The 26247-nt window shown below is 38.5% G+C and overlaps 1 protein-coding gene across 5 annotated transcripts in view; it reads left to right on the plus strand.

Annotated features, from left to right (window-relative positions):
• Positions 1-24933, plus strand: part of GOLIM4 (golgi integral membrane protein 4) — a 64369-nt gene extending 39436 nt beyond the window's left edge. For 4 of the 5 annotated variants that reach the window (XM_063306474.1, XM_063306475.1, XM_063306476.1 and 1 more), the window contains 8 exons: positions 1636-1992; positions 7703-7941; positions 9681-9757; positions 10241-10362; positions 11306-11473; positions 16920-16988; positions 20220-20300; positions 21369-24933. In XM_063306474.1, the coding sequence (XP_063162544.1) occupies positions 1636-1992; positions 7703-7941; positions 9681-9757; positions 10241-10362; positions 11306-11473; positions 16920-16988; positions 20220-20300; positions 21369-21530 (1275 nt within the window). In that variant the 3' untranslated portion in view covers positions 21531-24933. Of the gene's footprint in view, positions 1-1635; positions 1993-7702; positions 7942-9680; positions 9758-10240; positions 10363-11305; positions 11474-11715; positions 11816-16919; positions 16989-20219; positions 20301-21368 lie in introns of those variants that run through there. The other variant, XM_063306477.1, reaches the window with a different exon arrangement.
• Positions 24934-26247: the final 1314 nt, after the last annotated feature.

A 26247-nucleotide genomic window follows, 5' to 3' on the forward strand; every position in this document is an offset into this window, starting at 1 on the left:
GTGGATTTACTCTTAAATATCTATTCACATTGTGATGGATTAAAGTTAAAGTCTACCATTACACTGCAGCAATTTCTAGCCAAACAGTTTTAGAGAGTCATACAGGTTAAGGCTAAAATTAGGTTCTGTAAAGATTCCACTTAACTTGTGCATAATAGGCCCAGTAATTATTATTTCCAACTAAGCAAGTGCTCACTTTGTGCATGAGACTATTTCCATTAATAAAACATGGCGACATAACTCCCTGGACCTTACAGGTTGTACCCTGTATATTGTATTTACCTTCCTTCTTCCATTCTTATTCCTAGGCTATTCACCTTGGAAAATGTGAGTTGACTGAGGGCTAGCTTTTGAATTATGTAAGATGTGTACCAAGGCACACAAGCACTCTCTTTTGAAATGCCTAAATCCCTTACAGCAAGGAAATTATAGACAAAAATTGCAGCTAAATGTTTAAAAAATGATCATTCACCCTGATTACATGTTTTTTAAAAATAAAAGCAGTGTAAAATACATCGTTTAGCCAACAAACTGGATTTCTTCTAAACAAGATAAACAATGAATACCAGGGATACACATTTTTTAGGACAGCAATCGTTCTTGGCCTTTGTGTTGAGTACCTCTTCCTTAAAAGGAGGAAGAGCCACAAACAGGTAGGACAGACATGTGAGTAGGCTTAAGACAAACAGAGCTGAAATTGAAATTGAAATAATTAAATACAGTTATAATTATTTCCCATAAGGTCAATATATTAATTATAACTAATTGTTTTTATTCATTTCTTTCATATTAAATGTAATTCAGCTGCAACTCTTTGGAGGATCTCTTGGACCATGTTCAAAGGTCTATTTCAAGACCTTGGATAGTGAGTTCATAAATTCAACAAAGCTCACATCAAAGATGAATGAAATAATTACATTTCTTGACCTTTGTAAACAAAAATAGAACCTTTGTTTTAGGGAGATAGTTCCCTAAACTGAGAGACCACCATCAAAAAAACTCTGTCTTTGGCCATTCTCAGCTTAAATAGGCCTATTATCAGAAGGGTGAACAATCGCAAAACTTATGCAGGCTCATATGGATGTAAGCAGCCTATAGAGAACCTAATTCTTAACTACTATATTTAGTGCTCTAACAGTAAAAAGTAACACTTTGAATTTTGTATTTTTCACCAGGCAAAACCTCCCAAACCACCTTCAAAGGCAGCTCTGTTTCCCCACCCCCACTCTGGATCATTGTAGAGAAATTTATATTTTTTATTATGTATATTCTGACTTTCCCAATGTACCTACCCTGATTTATGTCCTGACTAGATTAACATCCTGACGTTCCTCCAGGAACTCAAGGTACCATACATAAGAACTTCCTCCTCCCGTTTTTTCCTATAACAGCAAACCACAAAAAGAAACAAGAGTCTTGCAAAGTAGATTGGGCAGAGTGCTAGTGACTGGCCTGAAGTCATCTAAGTGAGCTTCTGTGGTTGAGGTGATTTAAGCCAGGTTCTCCCCATTCAGACCACTGGAAATTTGACAGGAACTAAATCCCTAGATGTTCAGTTTACAGTCCAGATGCATATTATTTGAAACTGATCTTTTGTATTTTGTATTTTGTAACTAATGTTTTGTATTATTGTAGATTATGGAAAATGGTGAGCAGCCACAAGGGGGAGAAGAAGCTATTAAAGTAATTCCTAGGGAAGGAAGAGAACAGACAGCAGAACTTTTTCATCCTGACAGAAAAGTGATGGAAGGTCACGTGCTGCGGGAATTAAATATTCAGGAAAAGCAAGAAGCGGGAGAAGATGAGGAGCAACACGCAGAGCAAGATGAAGAAGAGCAGAAAAAGGAACTAGAAGAAGAAGAAATGGAACAAGCTGGGCAACCAGAACACTTAACAGATGATCTTGACCAAATCCCAGAAGAGCATGAATGGAAGGAGAATGAACAGACTGAAGAAGAAACCAACACAGTCGTGGAACACAGCCATTCACAGGTGGGCCCTTATTTCCTATACAGGTAATCCTCAATTTATGACTGTTAGTTTAATGACGGTCCAAAGTTACAATGGCTTTGAAATGGGTGTTTTATGGCCTGTAAAGCACTTCCAAGTGTCGCAAAACATTGCACCACCACTGTCAGCACCTGATCATTCGAGCATTCACACAATCACAGTCAGGAAGCTGGGATTCCTTTAACTGTTTTAATGAAGCGTAATGAACAGTACAGAAGGCAAGCTGCAAATAAAGAGTTCCCGCTCATACCTAACTTAAAAACTACATTCCCTTAGTTAATCCCCCTTCCCATGAAACCATGTCACCCCCCTTCCATCCAGATGGTATTCCTGGCATATCTCAACCCTGTGTCCCTGATGTCCTTCATAGCCATAATAAACCACTTCACACTCCAACTTCACACCACCTCCCATCTGGCGACACGTAGTCCAATCCTTGGAGAAGGAAATGATGGTAGATGCTCCGATAAGGGGTTTTGTAAAACCTTTGATCGGGGGGATGTGACATACCGCCCCCCAAGAAAGATTAAGGAAATAAAAAAAAAAAAAGCAATCAGATATCACATGGGATTAAACAATGAGGTTAGTAAGGAGAGGGCTTAGAAGGATACTTTGTATGAAACTTTTTGGTTAAAATAGGAGCATTAACATGACATGCATTAACCCACTCAGGATCTGGAAAATGCTTCCATTGAATCAAATACTGTAAAGATTTGAGAAAAAAACGAGAGTCCAGAATGTCTTTAACTTCAAAATGTTGATGGCCATCGATCATGATGGGTGGAGGGGTTGCTGCAGGCTGGTGCCACTTAGAACGTTCCAGTGCAGGTTTAAGCAAGCTGCAATGAAAAACAGGGTGAAGCCTTTTGAGGGTGGGGGATAATTGTAATTGAACAGTTACAGGATTAATAATTTTTGTGATGGGGAAAGGTCCAACGAACTTAGGGGCAAGCTTCTTTGAGGGTTGTTGGGAACGTAAGAATTTGGTAGAGAGATAAACAAGATCGCCCACTTTAAATTTCCATTCTGGGCATCTGTGACGGTCAGCAAACTTCTGTGTTGCATGGGTGTGATCTAACGCCTGGCAGATGACTGGCCAATTAGTGGCAATCTGTGCAGCCCAGTCGGCTACTGAGGAGTCAGGCAAGGATTGCAATTGAACTTCAGGTATTGGAACAAAGCCCTGGCCATAACAATATGAAAAGGGGAAAAGCCAGTGCTTTGGTGAACTGCATTATTATAAGCAACCTCAGCGAAAGGGAGGAGGTACACCCAATCGTCCTGTTGGAAGCTAACGTAGGAGCATAAGAATTGCTCTAGAGTAGACTGAGCCCGTTCAGTCGCTCTGTCCGTCTGCGGATGGCTCAACGAGCTGAGGGATTGCCAGACACCAATTAATTTCAAAAATGCCCACCAAAATTTGGAAGTAAATTGGACGCCTCTGTCTGAAATTACACATGTGGGACACCCGTGCATTTTATAGATTTGAGTGAGAAATAGCTTGGCTAATTGCTGAGCAGTTGGGATTTTAGCGCAAGGTATAAAATGAGCATGCTTGGAAAACAAATTGATTACAGTCCAAATAACAGTCTTCTTTTTACTCTCAAGTAAATTGACAATAAAATCCATGGCGATTTCTTTCCATGGAGCCTTGGGGGAGGCTACGGGTTGTAAAAGTCCTTGCGGTTTCCCCCCCTTTCTCTTCGCTTGGGCACAGATGTGGCAAAATGACCTGCAGATTTAATATCATGGGAACGGTGCAAAATTGTCTGGCGAAGAGACTCAGGCAGGTAGATTTTGCCGTTACAATACCAGACACTGTCAATTTCAGTTAATTGGGCTTTGTTACATTGTAGCCAGGGATCGTTAGGGAGCGCCTGAAGCAGTTCCTCTTTTAGGTTAGCCTGCACTTCCACTTTCCTGGCTACTGCTTGTTTACGCATTACGCAAGCCAGTCCAAGCTGCTTTTGAGAGAAAACTGTGTCTACAATTTGAATTTGGGCAGTATGATATTGCGGGAGGCGAAAAAGTGCATCAGCAAGAGAATTCCTCTTGCCAGGAAGGAAATTTAGGGTAAAATTTAAATGGCACATCGGGGGGATGTGACAACCACCCCCGCAGTCACATTATCGCATTTTGGGTGCTTAGCAACCAGCTAAGTTGGACCAGCTGCAGCGTCCTGCAGTCACGTGATCACGTTTTGCAATGTTTTCCCTTTTCTGGCAAAAAATGCCCATTGGGGAAGTTGGATTTGCTTAACAACCACTGTGATTCACTTAACAACTGCTGTAAAAATGGTTGTAAAATTGGGTCCTGTCACCAGTCCTCCTGGTGTTTCAGGCTTCTGAAACTCGACTTACGACCACAACAACTTACAATGGAAATTCTGGTCCCGATTGTGGTTGTAAGTCGAGGACTACCTGTACAATATTTGCATGTTTAAAAAAGCAATATCTTCCCCAAGTCAAGTTTGAGTCCTGATGGCTTCCTGGACATCTTCATATTGTTTCTGTGGCAGTAATAAGAAAGTGATTTGCTATTACTGTCATTTTTTTTTAACTTTCCAGTCTAGACGACAGCCCTAGGATTTCTTGTGGTTTCCCATCTGAGTACTAACCAGGTGTGAGTCTGCTTAGCAATTTTGAGATTGGCCAAGGTTGGCTAAGTCCTGCTGAGAACTATTTGAAGGTTTATTTGGAAGTAAATCCCACTGTGTTTAATTAGACTAAATTGGCCACATTTGATTATTAAGACACGCTTGTTGAGAATTTTAGGTGATTATTGCTTGGCCGCATCTTCTGGGTCCCTCCTGCCAGTGGCAATGGTTGAATTAATTTGTAATTAATGGGGAAGAAAAAGCTCTGGATACAGACTAACCTGGACTTCACTGCATTTCTAACAAACTAACAGATGTAATAATGTGTGGAGATGACCTTAGGAGAAAGGGGGAAGAGCCACAGGCAGGGGAACAGTCAGATAAGAGGCAGCTGAGCCCGCAGCAGGAACATGGGCATGGCGAACATCTCAGAAGGAACCCTCCCTAGTTTCTTGGATTGTAGAGGTGTCAGGGGAGAAATGTACTTTCAGACTTGCATGATTGAGGTCAGCCTGCAATGTACCCCAGACAAGAAGCATGACCAGATGGACTAATTCTACTTTATTGTAAAGTTACATTAACAGAACCTTGCAAGTCTGAAAGGCAGACTTTCTACCTGCAGATTTACCTTTATGAATCCAAAGTGCTCTTTCCTCCACTGTGGTGTAACTTAATATTTTGACAAACCCTTTTACTTTAAAAGTGACATGCATCCAGCAGCCAGAATCCCAGAGGTACAATTTATGCAGGTCACATTTTATGTGGAACTATAAATAGATATGTCAAGAGATGCTTCTGCCTTCTAGATCATATCTTGGGGCACCAAAATACACTTTTTTCTTTGGTTCAGCTAATTTTCAAACTGATGCTTATACAATATGCCAAGTCCTCCTGGTGTTTCAGGCTTCTGAAACTAATATTCCAAAGTCAAAGTTTGGGCCAATGTTTATACTGTTCCTCTCTGGATCTACTAGTCACCCGAAAAATTATCCAGTATGCCACCGTCATAATGCCAGCTGTGTTAATCAATTGGATTATAGAGTCTTCAGAACCTCTTTCCAAACTTGGTGCTTGTTTGCCATTTGCTTCTCTAGAAGCAAATAGCCCCATGACTTGGTAATGAGTGATGTGGAATCTTTGAACATTATTTTTTCAGGAAAAAAAATGAAAGGTTTATAGGGTGCAAAGAGAACCCAAAGCACTGCCAACAATCATGAAAGCTCCTGATGCTGGAAGTTAAGCAGAGATGGGTCTGGTTAATGCTTAGATGCGAACTGAAGAGAATACCAAGGGTCCGTGTTTATTAGAGATGAAATTAAGGAAAGCCCTGTTGTAACTGATAGCAACTTTCAGCTCTCTGATATTTTAATTCTACTTCTTCTTTTCTTGTAACAGAATGGAACCAACCCCCTCTTTCCTGCTTTATCCTTGCAACAGTTCAGTAAAATAGATTAGGCAAGAGTTGCTCGATTAATTCTGCCCTTTCCATGCTTGGGTGCAACATTGCAGCACCAGTTCAGAAGGTCAGAACTTGACTCGGACATTATAACGTATGTCAGGTCATTTAGTTAATTGTTACTCATATTGCTATGGCTTGAGCCTGGGCCTCTCTGGTTCCAGCAGGCATCTATCGGACCTGGTGCTCAGTCCTGGAAACCAGAATTTTGCCTCAGGTTGAAGAGTTTCTATGATATATGCAAAATTAATTTTGAGGTGAGCCAGTGATTAGCTCTCCTTTGAGCACAGAGAAATATTCACATAACTGTACCATCCTTCAGTAAAGTAAGGAAAAGTATGTAGCACTTTAAACCATGGTTTGTTTAATTATGCTTTGTATAATAAGATACAATAAACTATATTAATACTACCTTTATTGTAAGGTTACTGTAACAGAATCTTGCAAGTCTGAAAGCACTTCTCCTCTCCCTTGCCTTTACTTTCCATATAACTAGAGATGGTCCCTTCTGAGATGCTTTCTCCACCCCTATTCCTTCTGTGGGCTGAGATAACTGTTGTCTGACCATTGTCTAGGCTACGGCTCTTTCTCCTGTCTCCCAAGGTTATTCTCACAGCCCACTATACCACACCCCTAAGGGGGGACTATTTCAGTGTATGGTGTAAAACTAGCATAACATAGGTTCACAAAACACATGAAGTCATAAACCAATCATGGGTTTTCATAACAAATTTAGGCCAACAAACAATCTACACGATAGCTTAGCACAGTGTATGAACCCGGTCATTACCTCCTCTTACCTTTTGTCCCATTCAGGGGAGAATAAAATGACAGAAACTTAAACATTTAAGCTATCTCGCTAACATGAAGAATTTTCATCTCTCCCCTGTCATCCTTGATTTCTACTGCCAAAGGATGTGTTGGAACTTGCATTCAAGGGCTGTCCTATACCCAGTTCAGACTGTTGTCTCATTTAGCCTTATGTTGTCTTCCCTGGCTCTCGAGGAATGAGGAACCATTTTTATATCATGGAGTACCTTGTCTTCAGAAAAATCTGTGATGGTTGGGTGTGATGAATGTAAACCTGGCCCTGGGAATGGGGAAGGGGTGAAGTTTAAGTAATTAGTGGTGGAGCTATAGCCAAATGTGAATGGGGCCATGTAGTCTTACTGGTATTTTATATGCCACTGATTGGGTCTTTCCCCATCTCCTTTCTTAAGCAGAAGGCGGTAATAAATTCTTCTTACCAAAAGCTGGAATTACAGAGGGCTTTGGAAACGAGGCTGCAAGTTGGAAACCCTCGTTTGTTTATTTATATATATATACACACACACACAAACACATACACACACACACATACAGTGTATGTGTGTGTGTGTATACAAACTGTGTGTGTGTGTATATATATATATATACACACACTATACACAGTGTGTGTGTGTATACACAGTGTGTGTCTGTGTGTGTCTGTGTGTATGTCTGTGTGTGTGTATATATATAAATATAATTTATTCCCCGCCCATCTCACTTTTAGGGTCTCAAGCATACATTTTCCTATGTTTTCTGGGTTGCCAGAAGTTGAACTTGAGGTCTTCTGCATGAAAAACATTACTTGAGTGATCCTGTATGTGTCCCACCAGGAACCACCAACAGTAAAGACTGCAGCAAGGTACAAGTCGCCCTATGAACAGCAGCTGGAGCAACAGAAGCTGGCCGCCCAGAGAGCAGAAGAAGCCAGCCGCTTAAGAGAACGTCAGGAGGCTCTGCATCAGGGGAGGCTTCAGGAGCAGTTGCACCGGCAGCAGCAACTTCAAGAGAGGGAGCTGATGCTGCGGAGGCAGGCAGAGCAGGATGAAGAACAGTTTAAGCACCACCTCAGGTTGTCTTTGAAACAAAGGGCCTCCAGCCAACACTCTCTCCCCCACCCTCCCACCCCCAGGAAAAGAAGAAAGTTTAGTGCCTTGGAAAATTCTAGATTTACCAAAAGCTTCTAGAATGCTGGTCCTTGTTTGAATCTTTGCCACCTCAGGGTGGTAGATAGGAGGTACATAAACAAGGCGTGAGAGGAACACAGACAGTTCTCTAATGAGTTGCCCATCTGAGCCGTAAGTGTTTGTAGGATGGCATTTGTAATGGCCACCCTCAAAAAGTGACTTTCAAATTTTTTGATATTAGGAACTCTTTGCGTATCAAATGGTCTGCAAAAGAATGCCTGCCTGCCCTTTGTGAATCCCTGAAAAGGTTCATACGCCATTGGGGTCCCCCGAGTGGGGGAGATGGGCGGAAATAAAAATATGATAAATAAATAAATAAATTGGTCCAGCTTCTTTTGGACTTCACCACTGTTTATATAAAGTATGTGCAGGTAGAGAAAGACAGACAACAGACAGAAACAAATACAGTATATGGTATGTATGTATAGACCCAGAGACATATTACTGTCATCTGCTTTTTTGTGTTGATTTTTTTTTTCCTGTGGAGAAGTCAGGCCTATTATTGGCATTGTTTAAACCAGAAATAGCGTACTTTGTGATACAATGGACATGTTTGGGATTCTGAGAACATGTCATAGGTTGTTCTCACAAGACTGTTGTCGCAATGAAGGCATTCCTAGATGCAGAATCGCATGGCCCATGACAAAACATCCATTTACCAGAAGGCAAAATTATGGAATTGTTTGTCCCTCCCCCTCTGCTCACCCCACAATGCTTTCTAACCCCCTCACCCCTCCCCAGCTTACCTTTCTATTATTTAAGGTAGGTGAGAATGCTTCTACATAAAGCACTAGGCTGCAGCCACCCACCATGGGGCCTATATAAGGTTGAAAACAATTATGGTCCTAGAGGCTGATGCTTCCCATCAATTCACATACATTTGTTTCTTCAATTTGGTTAAAGTTTAAGGGGGAAAACTTTATTTTACTTAAGGCCAAATGGCAGACACCAAGGCAGTGTACATGTTCATGGGCATAAAGAGATACTAAGAAAGATTCCACTTGTTTTTCTCCTGTCTACTATGAATTGTGACTCCTCCCCAATCCAACTTAGGCTTCTTTGGGACAACTTAGTACTTGGCAAATTGAATAGAAATATTGGAAGTAATGGGAAAACTTATCACCACAACTGTCTTCTGATCCTCCAGCAATTGGTGAGCTGGATGGACTGGTGCTCTAATTCAGTGTAAGGCATATTCCTATGTTTCTCTATTGGTAGGATGGGCTTGGTAGGATGAGGAAAAGGTCATGCTTTCCTGATAGAACAGGAATGGGTGAGATGTTTCAAGTTCAATTCCTGGCACTTCCAAGTAGAGCTGGGAAGGAATTTTGTCTTAGACCCTGGAGAAATACAGTCAGACAATTATACTTACAATTTTATGTTGTAAACTGTCCAGAGTCCTCGGACAGGAGGAGATGGGCGGGGATAAATTAGATAAATAAATAAAATAAATAAATACTGGGCTAAATAAACCAAGAGTTTGACTCTATTTTTCATTATTTACTCTTCTCCTTGTTGGTAATGTTAAGCAAAAAGGAAACATAGCATTAGTCAGCCCACAAGTTGTAGATCAATAAGGGGTCCCTCTCTATGAATCATAATTAACACCTTCCAATCATTTCAGCCAGCAATCCCATTATGACAACATAGACCAGGATATCGTGCAAGGAGGAGAACCAGGTGCCCATGAAGAAGATGAAAGTAAGTAATAATTCTTTTCCCTATCAACAGTTTGACTTATTTATCATATATTTTATTCATATCATTTATATCCCACTTAAGAGAGATAACAATAACATACAATAGAGCTTTACCCCAAACAAATTAAAAACAGATTTTAAACAGATGAAATCACCATTAAGCTAAGTTCTACCTGAAAAGGCCTGGCTTGGGAAAAAAAAAACTTTGAAACAGCAATTATGTAATATAATTTGAAAATATAAACATTAACATAGCAAAGTTTGCAGGAACCATTTTCATTGGTCGATCATATCCAACACAGGCAATAGGCACTTGGCTTATGAATGGAATGTGTCATTATCTCATCTTATGGTAATAAATTTCACACTGAATCCAAAGCTGAGAGGCTGTTTTTACAGTGCTTACAACTGTGGAATTAAGCTTGTGATGATGCTTCCTGACTGTGGGAAGAAGGAATGAGATGGATTTTTTAAAAAAAATTAGATTATGAGAGACAGAACCAGCATCCAAGCAAAGTAGAAGATGATGATCAGAATAAACCTGTGAATGAGCAACAGGACCCAGAACTGGAGCATCAGCCAGAAAATGAGCAGAATGAAGAACAGGTAAGTGGCAATAGTACACTTCAAGGTTGCTTCTCAGCAACTTTCTAAGAGAAACAGATTCTTTTCTAGCTAAGGTATTCATTCATTCATTCATTCATTCATTCATTCATTCATTCATTCATTCATTCAATATATTTTTACCCCATCCTGTACCCAAAAAACAACTGATAAACTGAAATAACAGTCTTTCCCCCCAGGCATACAATCTGAAAGGCATGGCAACTGGGAAGGGGGGACAGGGGAGAAGATAGGCAAGGAAGAGGTGGCATGGGGAAAAAAAATCTGTGGCACCAAAACTTTGGACTTTTTCAAGCAACCACCAGGGAGGAAAACTGCTGATGTTAAATGGTGGAGTGGCTGCTAGCAAGGTAGAAGTTCTAATTACCCAAAGCAGCTGTCTTTTGAGCAGAGGCAATGGAATAGTCCTGCTCCTCTTCTCTCTTTCTATCGCTGCTGTGCAGCTGCCACCAAGCAATGACTGAATGAAGGCTGAAAGTAGCTGGTCTCTCCTCAACTGTAATGAAACAGCAATTGTAGTCCAAAATATTCTTATATTTGTAGCACCCGTATTATACAAAGAATAAGATGAATACTGTACCTGATTTTTTAAAAGGAATTTGTATCTGAATGTATTTTCTGTTCTGCTTGCTTTACATGTTATTTTAAAATAATTGATCATCATATTTGATACCGTCTTCATCTGTGCATTGATGCTGCTGACATGTTGTGTTTCTCTAATGGAATAAAGCAGAATAGAAATTTCTACATTAAACAAACTATACAGATCTTGTGTTGAAGGGCTCAGAAATACAGGTATATTCTGGGTATATCCAGAAACTGCCAGTTAGTTAATGATGTGTTAAACCTAAGTGGCATTGGTATTATTGTAGTGAAATATACATTGTTGCTGAGTGTTTTTGACTTCTTCGTCTTGTAAATGCAGAAGACAGCTGTGGATGATATCAACCCAGCTGATGATCCCAACAATCAGGGAGAAGATGAGTTTGAAGAAGCAGAGCAAGAGAGGGAAGAGAATCTACCTGAAGAGAATAAGGAGATAAAACCAAATAACCAGAAACAAGAGAATTCTGAAATGGAAGAGCATTTGGTGGTGAGTCTATGAAACACAATGGCTATGTGTTCAGGCTCTGTTCACAAAATGATTGTAGCTTCAAGTGATATATGCATGTGTGAAAGAACTATTGCAAACATAAGATGCGGTGTGGGCATCATAAGATCTTCAAGTTCATCTGTTGGTCATTGTGGACTGCTACTAGAGAAATGTAGATTTCCTACTGAGTTAGCATTTTATGGATTTATTTTGCCCCATATCCTTTTTCATCTTTCTTCCAGATGAACATGGAAAATTTCTAAAATCAATCTCAGGACTCTTCCATCTTCTGTTCATTCACATCTCTCCCTCTTCACTCCAGTCCATGTTACCAAATGCACCTGTGCATCTTTGACAAAATGCAGGGCAGGGCAGGAATCTGGATGCAACTGTATGGGTCATTGCATTAGCTCTCCTTTATGAGTTGCTTCATGTACACCACCATGTGTGAACTTCTGTAGCTTGAACTGAGTGGGTAGGAAGTGGGTGTATGGAAGAAATCAATAGAGGAGAGCAGGAATTGAAGGAAACTGTGCCTACAAATGATTTATGAGAAGTTCAGAAATCCAAAAGGGAAGAATTGCAAAACAGCAGCACTCTATTGCCAAACTCTGCCAGGTAATTAGAATCACAAAACACAGGGAGAAATGGGGAAATTGCCTCCCTTGTTTTACACATGAATATCAATATTGTATAGAGAAGTGAATTGCATGAATGAAAGCAATGCCGTTAGGTGATTCTGTTCATACATTAATCTGCAAACCAACAAGTATGCAAAAAATATGTAAGACAGTCTTCCCCAATATAGTATCCTCAAGATACAGTATATTGGATTACAATTTCCAGGATTCTCAGCCAGCATGGCCAACAATATTATAGTTGGAGAAGTTTTGTGTAGGTAAAACTTAGTTTAGTTTTATGTGTATGAACCTGTTTCCCTTTCTCCTCCTATGCAAGCTTCTACTTCTGATTTTATGTAGTACAATATGATGTATTTTCTGTACCTGGAACAAGAGTTAAGCTGAATCCATACATCACACTAAGCAATTTTGTATTTTGTTTGGTTTGGTTAACAGTTTGTATAAACTCAACTGTTCTGTCTGTAAGTTTTATTTTATGGCTTAAGTTGTATGACCCAAGTCAACTGTGGCGTATTCAATAAACCATTGCTTAGCACAGTGTGTAAACCCAGTTCCCTCAGCCCAATTTTGACAAAATAACAAACTGCTTTAACTAAAAATGGTGCTGCGATGGTGTGATCAAAACTCTACCCATTTTTTATGTGCAGTGCACATAAATGGGTGGAGCATCAAACAATGTTGAGGCAGCCATCTTGACATTTTTTTTTTACTATACGCTGCAGACACCCTAAAAGGGAATGTATGAGCCCAGGCCTTGTTCATGTAGTAGTCAACTATGATACAGTGCTGTCTAGCAGCATAACCAGTACGTGCAGGTATCTCCCAGTAACCAAATAACTGAAGCTCTTGTGAACTGTCTTTTTGAGACTAGTATGTGCATATTATTAACATTTGTGTATACTACCTTTTGTATGATGAAATTTGAAAGCAACCTTTACTGTTGTATTTCTTTAGAACATTTTATCTCACCTTCCTTGACAAACACAAAAGCCATTAGGGAACAGAGAGAAATCAAAACAGCCACAAGACATAATAAAATTACGTTTTTCTTTTTAGAAAAGCAGCAACATATAATATAGCTCAATTTATTAAATCGCCAGAAACCTGCTTGAACAAAATGGTTTTAACACATCAGCTAAATGAATAGTTTAATGTTTTAGCAGAATCCCTTGGAGAAAGAGGTTTCATAATAGAGCTTTGAACATCGGAAAATGTGTTTTACGTGTCAGGCTTCTACATTTTTCTTTTCAAAACGAAAACCAAAATATATCAAGACCTTATTAAAAACATCACTGAAGTAATGCCACTTGATCCCATGTCTTTAATTAACTTGGGAGTAGTCTATGCCAACCATCCACTTATAGCCAGTGATAATAGAGGAACACATCTGGAACATACTATGGTAGAAGAAGCTATCTTTTTCTCTTCCCAGAGAAATTGTTGATGGTGTTGAGCTGTTTGGCAGCATGTATCCTGAACAATTTCCCCCCAAGAATTGGGATTATAGCTCTGCCACTTTTAAACACAGCTTCAGGTATCTTCTGCAAAATGACCATATGCCCATGGTGATGTCATGTCACAAATCTCACCTAGTCTTACCTGCATCCTCATGTGTGACACAAGTTTTTGGGTCATGACACACACTATGTTATTTGCTCCCCCCACTCCCCAGAGCTCTGTGTCCATAGCTTCTTCATTCAATCCTGTTTTTCAGGAGAGGTGGCTCAAAGACGTCCCTCTCTTCTCTGTCACTGCCTCTATTTTACATTCTAGGAGGAGGTAGAACGGTATTGTAAGTATTCCTAAGGATTGTTTGAAGCATTTATATAATGCAGTACCTTTTCTGCAGTCTCGGGGCCCTCTTGCATAGCTGTGCACAAACTCTAGCCCTTTTTTCTATTTGGGGGATTGGGAGGGATTTTATTGGGAAAAATGGGTGACTAAGCCTTCGTGGGGTTGAAGTATCCTTTTTTCCCCTCAAACACCCCTCCAGGACCCCCTGTACCACTTTTCCAGAGTGGCCCTCAATATGCCATACTGTGGCCCTTGAGTCAACAGAACTGGCTTATTCCTGCCCTGGGTGCTCAAAACCACTTTCTGAGTATTTGTACTGTTGAAATACAGTGTAAATACTGTGTTAAAGTCTACTTCATTAACAGATATTGGTGATAGCTTAAAATGTGTATGTTATGGGGAGAAATTGCCTTTGAAAGAAGAAATAATACGTCTTTGTTTCTGATCTTTCTAAAAAAATGTAAAAAAAAAAGAGAACATTGATTCTCTCTCTCGTACTCAACACTGATTCTCCTAATACATACAAATTAGCATTATAATGTCTAGACAATAAACCTGAATTCATTCCTGTCCGCTTGGCAAATTAATTATAAAGATAGAGATCAAGAGGAAGAGGAAACATTTAAGAATAAATGTTGAATTAAGTAATCATGTTTCTAAACACTGTATCACCTTTCACATCACTGAAAGAGATTAGAGGTGGAAATTATCCTAGAATTTATCATTACGGAAAGATGTCCATATCATTTACTCAAGCATGCATATAATATTAATTATAATTGCTGTGTTCCATATCCTTAAACATTGGTCAGATAAAAAGTGTAATGCTACGCATATCCAACAGCAACTTTCAGTGCATTTGTAAATAATAATATTTTATTAAATTTATATGCCAGCTGACTCTCAGTGACTCTGGGTGGTCTAATTGCTTCCAGGCTGTTTTTTAAAAAAATTACAAAAATATCAACACATTTTGGTGGAAGTTGTGATTTGGAAGGCCTCTCCACAATTTCACCTTGTACTCTAGTTGCAGGCTTTCCTGGATCAGGAGGCCCTACTCATAGTCACTCATGCCTTGACCTTTCATGTGGACTACTGAAGTGCGTTTTACATGGGGCAGTCCTTGAACGCCGCTCTGAACCCACAGCTAGTCCAGAAGATAGCGCTCAGATAGTTAGGAGTGCTATTATATCTTACTTTGAGAGCTGCTCAGGTTACATTTTTTGGTTTCTGGGTGCAACTCAATGTGTTCATAGTTCCTGTAAAGCCCTTCATAGCTTTGGGCCTAGATATCTTCCGGAATGCCTTCTCCCCGTGGCCTTTGTATGCCTGATAAGATCTAAAAAGAAGGGCTCCCTCTGGGTTCCTATTGTTAGGGAATGATATCTGCAGGGACCCTGGAGGCCTGCCCCCTCTCTACTGTCCCCCTTTTCTGGAATAACATCCTCCCAGAGAACAACTATCCCCAACATACTTGGGTTTCTATAAAACCATTAATATCTGTCTGTTTAAGCCTTTAGATCAGACTTTTGCAACCTTTTGACCCTGGAGGAACCTTGAAATATTTTTCAGGCCCATTCAGGCTCAAATATAGGCAAAATTATTATATTCATTTCATGGGTAGGCCTGTATATATGCATTAACAGTGTTCTTAAACTAAAAATAAAGAATGAAACTTATGTGAAATTGCCTGAATTTGAAATAATGTTTAAATAAATCATGATCTCCCAGTGAAACCCTAGTGACCTCTCACAGAACCCTAGGGTTCCATGGAACCCTGGTTGAGAAACCCTGCTTTAGATTTTGAAGGATAGAATAAATTCTTTCTTTAGGTGAATGTTAGCTGGCTGATATTTCTGGTTCTAAGATTTCTTTTACTTTGTTTATTAGTTTGATTAGTGGTTAGTGTTGTTTCATTGTTGTTATTATGGTGGTGGTGCTATTTTTTAAAAAAATTATTACTGAATGGACTATATAAGCCACTCAGTTGTTGATTGGAGCAGCATATCAACCTCATAAATGTAAGTAATTTTTTATAAAATTGGGAAGAGAAGATTCAGTTTTTTTAGTGTCAATTAATAATGTATTTGTTCTTGTGTCAGTCTCAGAATGTATTGAAGTAATTAGTGGATAATCCATTTGATGCATCTTATGTATTGAGTCATTAGTTCCATCAAAATTTTGGATTACTCTGCATTTTTTAAAATAGATCTTTATTCTCAATTAATAACACAAAAAATCTACATTTATTTTTGTATATATTTTTGCCAAAATATTATTTTGATGCAAACCTAAAATTAAAATTTAGTGCAAATTTTAAGGCAAAACTATAAGCATTTAATACCCTGAGTTTTTTTAGTTGAGAAATAGTTCAAGGGGGAGGCTAAAGAACTCAGTGAATTATGTGCTCATTTGTAGTGCAACAGACTCCGTTTTGGCAGACAAAGCCACTTTGCTTGAACAGATATCCATGATAGATATTTCCAGCATCCCTACATTAAACCATGTATCAGTTTGATTTTATGGGACTGTGTGTCATACTCTTCCAGATCTTTCAACCACAGTTAATAGACTGACCAAAGTTATGTCTGCACAGTTCCTCAATGATATGTGAGCTTTCAAATCCAAGTCTTTGCAATAGCCCTGTCATGAGTACTGATGGTGAGCAGGAGGGGGCATGCGTAGTACTGAGGAATTAAGCAGCCATCCAAAGAGACACAGATCAGACCCGCCTTAACTTTTGGGGTTTATCTGTCTGGGTTTTCCCATGCTTCTTCAGTTATGTTAGGATTTTCTGTCTTATGTAGCAGTAATAAACACTAGAGACCTATTCCTCGTCTCAGCGTGATTCCTGGCTGTTAGGACAGCCCAGCCTGTCAGTAGTTGTCCCTATCCTTTATTTTATTTTTTTAAAAGGTAAATACTTATTTTAGGTAGATGCTGCATAATATTTCTGTGAATTCTGGAGCTGCAGAAATAAGAGCAGTAGAATCTGTTTGATTTATCTGCAGGTGGTGGGCAACCTGGATCAGCAGGAAGACAATGTTGATGAGCAATACCAGGAAGAGGGAGAAGAAGAGGTAAATAACCTGAAATTATGAACCCTACTTTGTAGGATTGTTGTGAGGATAATATATAGCGGTAGGTTGAATGTATGTGTCCTAAGCTTCTTGGAGGAAGGGCAGACTGAATGATGAAATAAATGACAGGAAAAAAACCATTGCAATAATATCCTTTGAGTGGAACCATAAGTCCTTATTTCTGAGGTGGTGGGCATACAAGTCCATCAGTATGATTTATAGTCCTAAGGTAGTTTCTGCAAGGCAAGGACTTACAACTACAGTGCTAGGACAGTACGTAGCCCTTAGAAGTACTTCCTGTGGTTCTCTGAAAGTGATGCATTCAGACGAGAGTGTTCTCACCTAACCATTTACTGAATTGGAAGCAGAGGAGAACGGTGGCCTCCAATTTTTGCCAGCAAGATTTGGCCCAGAAGATTACCACTGAGGACATAAAAATGAGTGAAAAAATAATTTCATAGCCCTGTCATATAGGATAGAGATACAGAATTAAATACAACTGCCAGAAACATTATGGCTGGGAATTCTTAGAACTTTATTCCAAGTTTCCTCTCCCTCTTCAGGGCAAAATATCTTGCTTTGTCTTCCCAAATATACCATATTTTGTATTGCAAAGGAGGCTTTACAGTGGCTGTAAAGGTTGTAAATGGCTCCTTGTTGTTCCAGAACTGAAGAAGAGATATGCTGGATCAGAAGAAAGAAATTAGACATAATAGGTTGCATTCTTTTTCCCTCCTTTTTTCAAGTAATTTTATTAAAGATTATAATTACAATAGTAAAAACTAATGCAAACTAAAAGAAAGACAGAAAAATAGAAAGAGTAAAAGGTGCAAAGGAGAAAAAATGAAAAGATGTAAAGGATAGAAAGAAAAGAAAGAAGGAAAAGTAAGAATATAGAAAAGAAAAAGAAATATATATATATATGTAAAGAAGTGACTTCCAGCCTTCATCACAACAAGTATAAACCATTTTAGTAACTTTTTACCTCCTCTTAAATTACAACAAATTATCCTTTCTTCCCATATCCTATCTCTTATCTATAAACAAATCCATAAAGCATCATCATGTCAGACCTGGTGTCAGCAAAAGGCCATTCAGGGTTACCAGAAATAACATATGTATTTTAACTTTGATCAGATAAACCAACTTTATATTCCTTCCTTTTACTTTTAACCACCTTGATCTTTAGTCCATCCAAATAATGTCGTAGAATTTGATTTCTTTTCATTTCTTCTTTGTCCCTTCTCACAAGATCCTTCAAAGCTTTAGAAAGCCTCTTTTGTAAGTCCAATATAGAAAAATTATCTAGGTCACCCTCTTAGTTTGTTATTTGTATGTCCCTTTTAATTATTAAAACATCTCCCAGTTTCTTTTGAATTTCCAGTGTAACATCTTTTTCCATGTCATTTTTGTAGCCTGTTATTTTTAAATCCACTTTCAACTCAATCTGTGTTTTGTCAGGTAAAACTTGTTCCTCTTCCATAACATCTTTTAGACACAGTCTCTCTGTAGAGATAGATATCGCTATTGACATTGTTAATATTATCTTTTGACTCTGTTTTTCTAAATTGTTCTTCAATATTTCCAGTGTTAGAATATTTTGTGCTATTTTGTACCTCTTAGTGCAAACATTGGAACAGTCAGACATATGGCGCAAGACCGAACAGCATTTCGTTCTGTTATACATAGGGTTGCCATGAGTCGTAAATGACTCGATGGCAACTAACAACTACAGTCAAGTTTATGTGTTCTTCTTTAATTGAAATCTTTAGTTCCCTCTTGTCATGAGCACTGATGGTGAGCAGGAGGGGGGCCCTATCCAGGGGGGAAAACTCGTGCATAGTAGTGAGGAGTTGAGCAGTCATTCAAAGAGACAGAACAGACCCGCCTTGACTTTAGGGGTTTATCTGTATGGGTTTTCTCACGCTTCTTCAGTTTTTTAGGATTTTCTGTCTAATGTAGCAGTAATAAAACACTAGAGACTTATTCCTCGTCTCAGCTTGGTTCCTGACTGTTAGGACACCTCTAGTGTCCAACATTTAAAATCTTATGTTTTTTTTAAAAAATTCAAAACAAAAGCATTTTCCCATGGGAAGGATTCTTTATAATTAATTCCAAAATCTTATTTCAAATATACCCTTAATCTGTTTGTACCTTTCTAAAATCAAGGTTTTAATCAACCTTTTGTTTTTGTTTTTAATTAAGTTCTTAAGCTTATAGTTAAAACTTTTTTTCATTAACGATTGAAGGCAAACTCACCTAGTGCTTTCTAACTTGTCGATCCAAAGGTTTCTAATAGCTGAAAAGTAGTTAACAAGCAATTTCCAAAAGTGATTAGAAAGGAAGTATGTGAACTTTGTGTCCTTTCAAAGGCACTGACAGCAGTTTGAGCAAGATGGCTATTCCCTTGTCTCCCAGTGCTCAAAACCCACTGAATACTGCTGTCTTGCAGTCTCCTCACAAGGAGCAACTGTCTGGAGCACTCGTGGGTGATCTCTCGTCCTCTCCTTTGTCCAGAGAGATTTGAAGAGCTGGTCTCTACTCGTTCACTCTTCGTTCTTAGCTGCGGTCATCAGCTCTGCTTTTTGTGGAGCCATCTTCAGTCCACTATTCACCCTCTGGAAGTCCAGGCGGCATTCTATTTCCTAGGGTGGCCAATCCAATGCCCTTGGGAAGCCTGTAAGGGGGATATGAATGCAATACAGCTGTTACAATGCAGTGGTACAAATGTGGTTGATACTTTGTAATTGTTAGAGCAATGTGGCAGTGAAAGTGCTAAGGGAAGAGACAAGCTTTTCTTTGATACATGTCTGGATAAAATATCAGGAATGCTTTTAGTTGGACTCCTACACTTAGCAGGGATTGGAATTCATGTTCTAAATGCCCCCTTCAACTTCTACTTCATGCTGGCACTGGGGAGAACCAGTCCTAGTCTGACATGACCCAAATTCCTGTTAGAATTTAAAGCTCATTTGACGAGCCAGTCATGAGGTACAGTACTGGCCCAACGAACCTCACTGAGTTGTTGTAGATTTGTTGAACTTCCAGAGGAAAGGTGTAATATAAAGGTAATCATAGTAGCAGTAGTAGTAGCAAAATGGCATCTTCCTGACTCATGTTTCCTAGTCATTTGTATTGAGAAGCATACTGTGTTTTAGAAGTACAATATAACCCAAATGGATACTTTATCTTCTGTGATCATCTTGTTCCTAAATATGTATATTTTAATAGGCCCAAGGACAACTGCCTGAGGAGAAGAAAAGGGGGTTGGAACACAATGGTGAAGATCCATATGGTGAAAATGATGAAAATGTAAGCATTGCGGGGGAAGGCAATATCCAATTAAATAGTGAAGTGAAGGAGGTGCTGTAATAGGAAATGGACTGAGATCCAAAATTTTCTGCTTTGTCCACTGACTCTCTAAACTGTTACTTTTCTGCTGAGATAAAAACAGTGAGGACAGTTTGAGCCACAGCAATGCTGTTATTTAACTAAATCAAAGTAAGTCTCAATCAGTGCTTGAATTGGTGGGCACTCTGGAGCCTCATATTAGCTTTTCAGGACTTTTACAAACACAACAGAGGCCAAATTCAACGGAATTAATGATAAAGCCCATGTGGAAATAAAGAAGCGATTGCTAATTAGATTGCGGTGAAGCCAGCATGAATACTAGGCGTGTATGGATTACCTGTGAAGCACTCTATCACAAATCAGCACAGCATTAACAAAATGCTAACAAAAGAGCCATTTGAGCGGTGCAAGCATTTTTCAAACCAGGGTTGCACCTGGCTTTTGATCATCATCCTTTCCAGGTAGGCAGGTCAGGAGAAAACAATAGCAAATTAACTTACTTTTAAATAAAATTGACATCTATATTAATTATTGTTAACATGATTACCCATATGCATTTAATTATTTTGCCTGTCGAATTAAATTTTATCATTTCACAGTAACTTTTGGTGGAATTTTGAGGATCACACCAAAAGCACTGGGTTGAATGGCCCTAGAATTTCAGATTATGTAGTTTAGGGAGCAGCACAATATGCACATTTCTATTATGACTTCAGAGGGCTGTTTCATCTTTAAAGAAAGAAAGGTGTGGGATGCTAATTTCATTATTCACATTTTTCATTTCACTTTGAATCTTCTTCTATTTACTGAAAGTCTTCTGGAGGGGAGGGAAGTAATTTCAGTAGCCTACCACTCACTGATGGTACTCTTTCATATATTTTGCTGTAACAGTTAGAATACTGTAGAATTTAATATTTAAAATGTATTAGTTTTTCTTCCCCAAGCTGTATCCTTTTCTCTGTTTTTCCTTTTTGTAATCTGTGTTCTGAAACTGTCTCTCTCTTCCACAACCACGCTTTGGGTTTCCAGGCTGAAGAAAAGATGAACGAAGGAGTCGATCAAGAGGAAGACATTCAGGAAGGAAAGCGACAGAAAGAAGGACATGATGAAAACTATGAGGAAGAGGAAGACGAAGAGGAGGACGAAGGTGCTGCTGTTGCAGCAAAAGTCCACAGACGAGGGGAAATGTAATTCTGAGATTGTTTCCCAACACTGTGTGGGAGAAAAAGACATGAGGGGAGAGCGAAATTGTGTAGACCAGTGTTTCTCTACCTTGGCAACTTTAAGATGTGTGGGCTTCAACTCTCAGAATTCCCCAGCCAGCATGGAATGAACTGAATGACTGAATGAATTCCCCAGCATGCTGGCTGGGGAATTCTGGGAGTTGAAGCCCACACATCTTAAAGTTGCCAGGGTAGAGAAACACTGGTGTAACCTCTAGAGAAAGACAGGATGAGCCTTTAAAAAAATGAATATATTATATTTTTTTTATTGGAGTTTTTTGTGCATTTATATGAATACAGTATTTTAGGTTGCATTTTTAATATAAGTTTTATGTGGCAAAAATAGAATAGAAAAGCTATTCTTTTTTCTCTTTTTTCTTAATTTGTATAATGCTTTTAAAAAAAGGGTATATGTGCTTTTGTTTGGCATTGTCCAAATAGTGGGAAGCTTTTTGCTTCCAATGCATTCTTTAAGCCAACAATAAAACTAGTGCCTGAGCTTGAAGCTTGAGGAAGGGCTGATTGAACCCATATCTCAATCATTTGATGCCCATTCACTTCTGCGAGCCTGCTGGTTGGTGACTTGCCCTGTGTTCATTTTGGTTAGAATCAGTTTGGCCAGCTGTCATTGATGCAGATGTTGTTAACCCAGATTTATGACAGCTATGTTGGCATATGCCAAAAGGTCCAGCAACAGGTGAATGCCTGAATGTGTGTCAGATCAGAGTGTTAGTTCATTCCACTTCTGTGTTTGTAGGCAGGGTATTATCCTACTGTTCATGCTTATGAACTTCCCAGTGGTTGGCCATTGTGTGACAGAGAATGATGGTCTATATGGTTGTTTGTTCTGATCCAGCAGGGTAACTCTTATATTTGACCTTGCCTTACACATCCTAGTGCTCTCTCCAGGTTTGTTAGGACTGCAACTGGGTGGAAATTTGGGACTTACAGCCATAACACAACTTAAGGGTATGAAGTTAGAAAGGCTGCCTTAACCCAAGATTAGTTGTCATGTGTTGATGAAGATAGAATGGTCTTTCATTGACTTGTTTTCTTTTTTCTGTGAAAGCCCACTATTAAAAACAGTGGAAATTGCTTCTGAGTAGACATGTGTACATTTTTGTAATTAGATACTCCATTTTTTTCTAGTTCAAAAGGTGATATGTATATGTGATTCTCTTCTCCATCTGGTTTATTTACAGTCAGCCATACTTTGTTTTTACCATAGCAGAATTCATTAAAAAAGTTGCATTGGACTAATTTCAGGTTTTTTAGGGTTTTTTAAATAGTTTTCTCTCAAGGCTTTGTTATCACAGTGATTCCCACAAGGGTCTTAAAAACTTTCATCTTGGTTGTATCAGTTCAGAGTATGGGAAATATTGTGTGAACAAAAAGCTAGGGTGTTGGGATTAGTAGAGCAGTACAGGATTGGAAGTATATTTATATTTTCCCTTGTTTAGTATCTTGGTTCCAAAAGTCCAGATGGCTGTTCTTTACTGCATTGGATTTTTTAGCCCAGATTTGTTAGCCCTACCACCCATCTAGACTCTGAAATGGTGCAGCCTAGACACAAATTAATCACTTAGTTTAGTCATGGTAAACTTCTAACCTGGAGTCTAATGTAGCTTATGTTCTCTAATCTACTCTACAAAGTTCTCCCTACACATCCCTTCCATTGTCCATGCTCCCGACTTTTGATCCTGTTTTTCTAGACTTCCTTTTTTTGTTTAAATTTTAGGGGATGTTTCTAGTAAACATACTTACCAGAGATCAGATATTCTTTCCCCAGATATTCTGGTATTTAATTGACTTTTTCCAGATGCCCATTTCTGGGCAACTGAGAAACTTAAAGAAAGGAACATATAGGTAGCTAGAGGGAGCCTTTGGCCAACTCCAAATGGACTCTCTTGCTTTGTCCTTGCTTATATTTCTCATGTGAAGTTCTTAGTAACCTCCAGAATGACTCTGAATCCTTGGAGCAGCTTTATTGTTCTTTAATGTTGGGACACAGAGGCAATTTCTTTTGGAATCTGCTCATCTTTGCAGCTTTGGAACTGAAGTGTGGAAAGTGTATTAACTGACCAATTGGTAACAGAATGAAGCTTTCAAATACTCATGGCCAGTCCTGTCCTCCTCAAATATTAGACTTCCTTTGATTAATCAATAGTGCTTGCCTCATGCACTTACTGATGAAATAATCAATATACAGTATATCTCTATGTTCATGCACATAAGCCTATAGTGCGTGCACCACCTTATGCTACCAGGGTCACTGATGCATTTGGGAAGTAAAAGATTGTTCCCAAACTCAGTCTTCTGTGACCTTACCTTCTCCAACCTAGTAACATATTCTATGCAGCTCATGGGAAGAAGCCTCTCTTCCATGCCACAGAACCTTGACAAAGATCCCATCCCAGAATCCATCTGCCTCAACTATAATTCTCCACCTCAATTTTTGCATAAAAGAGAGAGTTTCCTTCACATAAACACACATTGAGAAAAACTCCCAAGAGCAACCCTTGACAGGATTTAAGATGCCAGCCATCTTTTTTATATTCCAGGTTTCTGCTCACATCCAATAATGTCATGTATGCCAAAGTTATATATTGATTTCATTATTTTTATATTGGCTTTAAGTCTGTACTGCTATACTGCTTTCTGGAGCACTGGGGATGAGGGATGTTTGTGAAATGTTTGTATCTTGCAATATATGCACACATACACATACACATACCTACCTACATCCTTGGAGGTTTCAATTATTTATGGCCGTCTTCCCTAACCTGGGCATGCAGATGTGTGGACTTCAATTCCCAGAATTCCCCATCTAGCATGGCTGTTGCTGAACATGGCATGCAGATGTGTGACTTCAATTCCCAGAATTCCCCATCTAGCTGGAATCAAAAGGTTAGGAAGGTTCCTTCATGCACAGGCTAGTTGGACAGTCTTCTAGAATGTCTCTCAGAAGCACAAAACACTCTTCAGATCGGGGAGAAATTCCACTTTATTTCCAGCACAGGGGGAAAAAAAAGTTCATTGATTTAGAATTTCTTCCCTTTGTCTCTTTTAAGAAACAGCAACAATTATAATGGAAAATTTCGCTTAATTTTTTTATATGAATGTAATATAATTCATTTTGTACTAACCTGATGGTAATTTGCTTTTGTAAATGTTTTGAACCATATCTTTATACATTTCTAAAAGGAATTTGTGTTAAACATGGCATCAAATTGTATATGTATGACAATACAAATCTGGGTTTACTAATTAAACAAAATTATCTTACAGGTGGTGAAAAAACATCCCAGTTTACAGTTATGTAAAGTGTATAATATGTACATACCCTTTGGAATACAAATATTTTGATACAATTTTGTGTATTTTTCATGCCTTGGGGCAGTATTTAATTTTTCTTAGGCTTAATTGAAGACCATCAATAAATGGTAGAATTTAAAATAATGCTGATTTTAAGCTGGGTGCTTTTTTCTTTATCTCTCCTATTGTGCTGGTTGCAAGTTCAAGCTATATATATCATCCAAGTAAACAAATAATAATGCTTTTCAATAATCTAATTCTGGGTTTTGATCAAGTCAGAAATTGTACACATTTATAATTTTTTAAAGATTAAAGCAGTATTTGCAAACAACTACAATAAAGTAGATGGTCAAGAAAATGATTTATTGAACCAACATCTGTAGGTATAAATACAATTTTTATTAATGGGTACAATTTTCATCAGTGAGATTCTTATTTTGTTTTTCCCTATGAGGATAAAAAAATCCAAAGCCTAGTTTGTTTAGCTAATTTTAACAATGTCTTTCTTTGATCCTATTAAAGTATACTGCTTATTATGTGTACATAAACATATAAACAGTTTAGAGTTGATGATTATTGGAGTATACATATATTTACTCTATAACAGGAATAGTAGATACCTCAGAAACAATAGTAATAAACATTTATGGGTACAAAATTTTTGATTCTGTTGAAGAATACTAATATAAAGATTGGGAAGCCCTTATTTTTTAAGTTGGCAGTCAGATGCAAGCTCCAGCTGGGGACTTCAAAGATGTGGCCTGTAGAATGTTCACAGAAACGTTTTGCATTGTGTTTGATTTTTACTACTTTGCCTCTCTCTTTGTCCTTTCCTTTCTGCTCTCTTTTTTCCTTTACCTTTTTCCATCCCCTATTTCTACTACTGTTTCTCCAGCCTGGCATAAAATGTTCTCCACTATTGACTGCTATTTTCACAAACTTCTTGTATATGTATTAATTTGGTTAATAAGCCAAATTAATTTTATATTAGCCAAATCCTGGAATATAAAAGAGGTAACTAGTATGCTACACACAAAAGTAAAAATTTCTATCAAGAACAGAGAGCTAAACTCGTATGCATTTTATCGCTGTTATGAGAATCTAGCTGCAGGAAGTACATTGATCTGTTTTAAACCAAAGCTTTTAATAGGTTTCATTCAATTTACCAAGAAACTGAAAATGTATTTAAACCATGTGGAAAGTGGTACAGCATGAACTATAACTTGGGCCCCAGGGCCATATGTGCCCCCTCAAATCTTTGGCTATATACTCCAGAACCCCTCCAAAGCTTGCTATAAATTGTAACTTGTACGTGTAAAAGAAGAGCAAGATGGATGCTATGCATTTAATAATTTTCGATCTATTGAAAT

Source organism: Candoia aspera, chromosome 6 (assembly GCF_035149785.1).
Source record: "Candoia aspera isolate rCanAsp1 chromosome 6, rCanAsp1.hap2, whole genome shotgun sequence".
Taxonomy (NCBI): Eukaryota; Metazoa; Chordata; class Lepidosauria; order Squamata; family Boidae; genus Candoia; species Candoia aspera.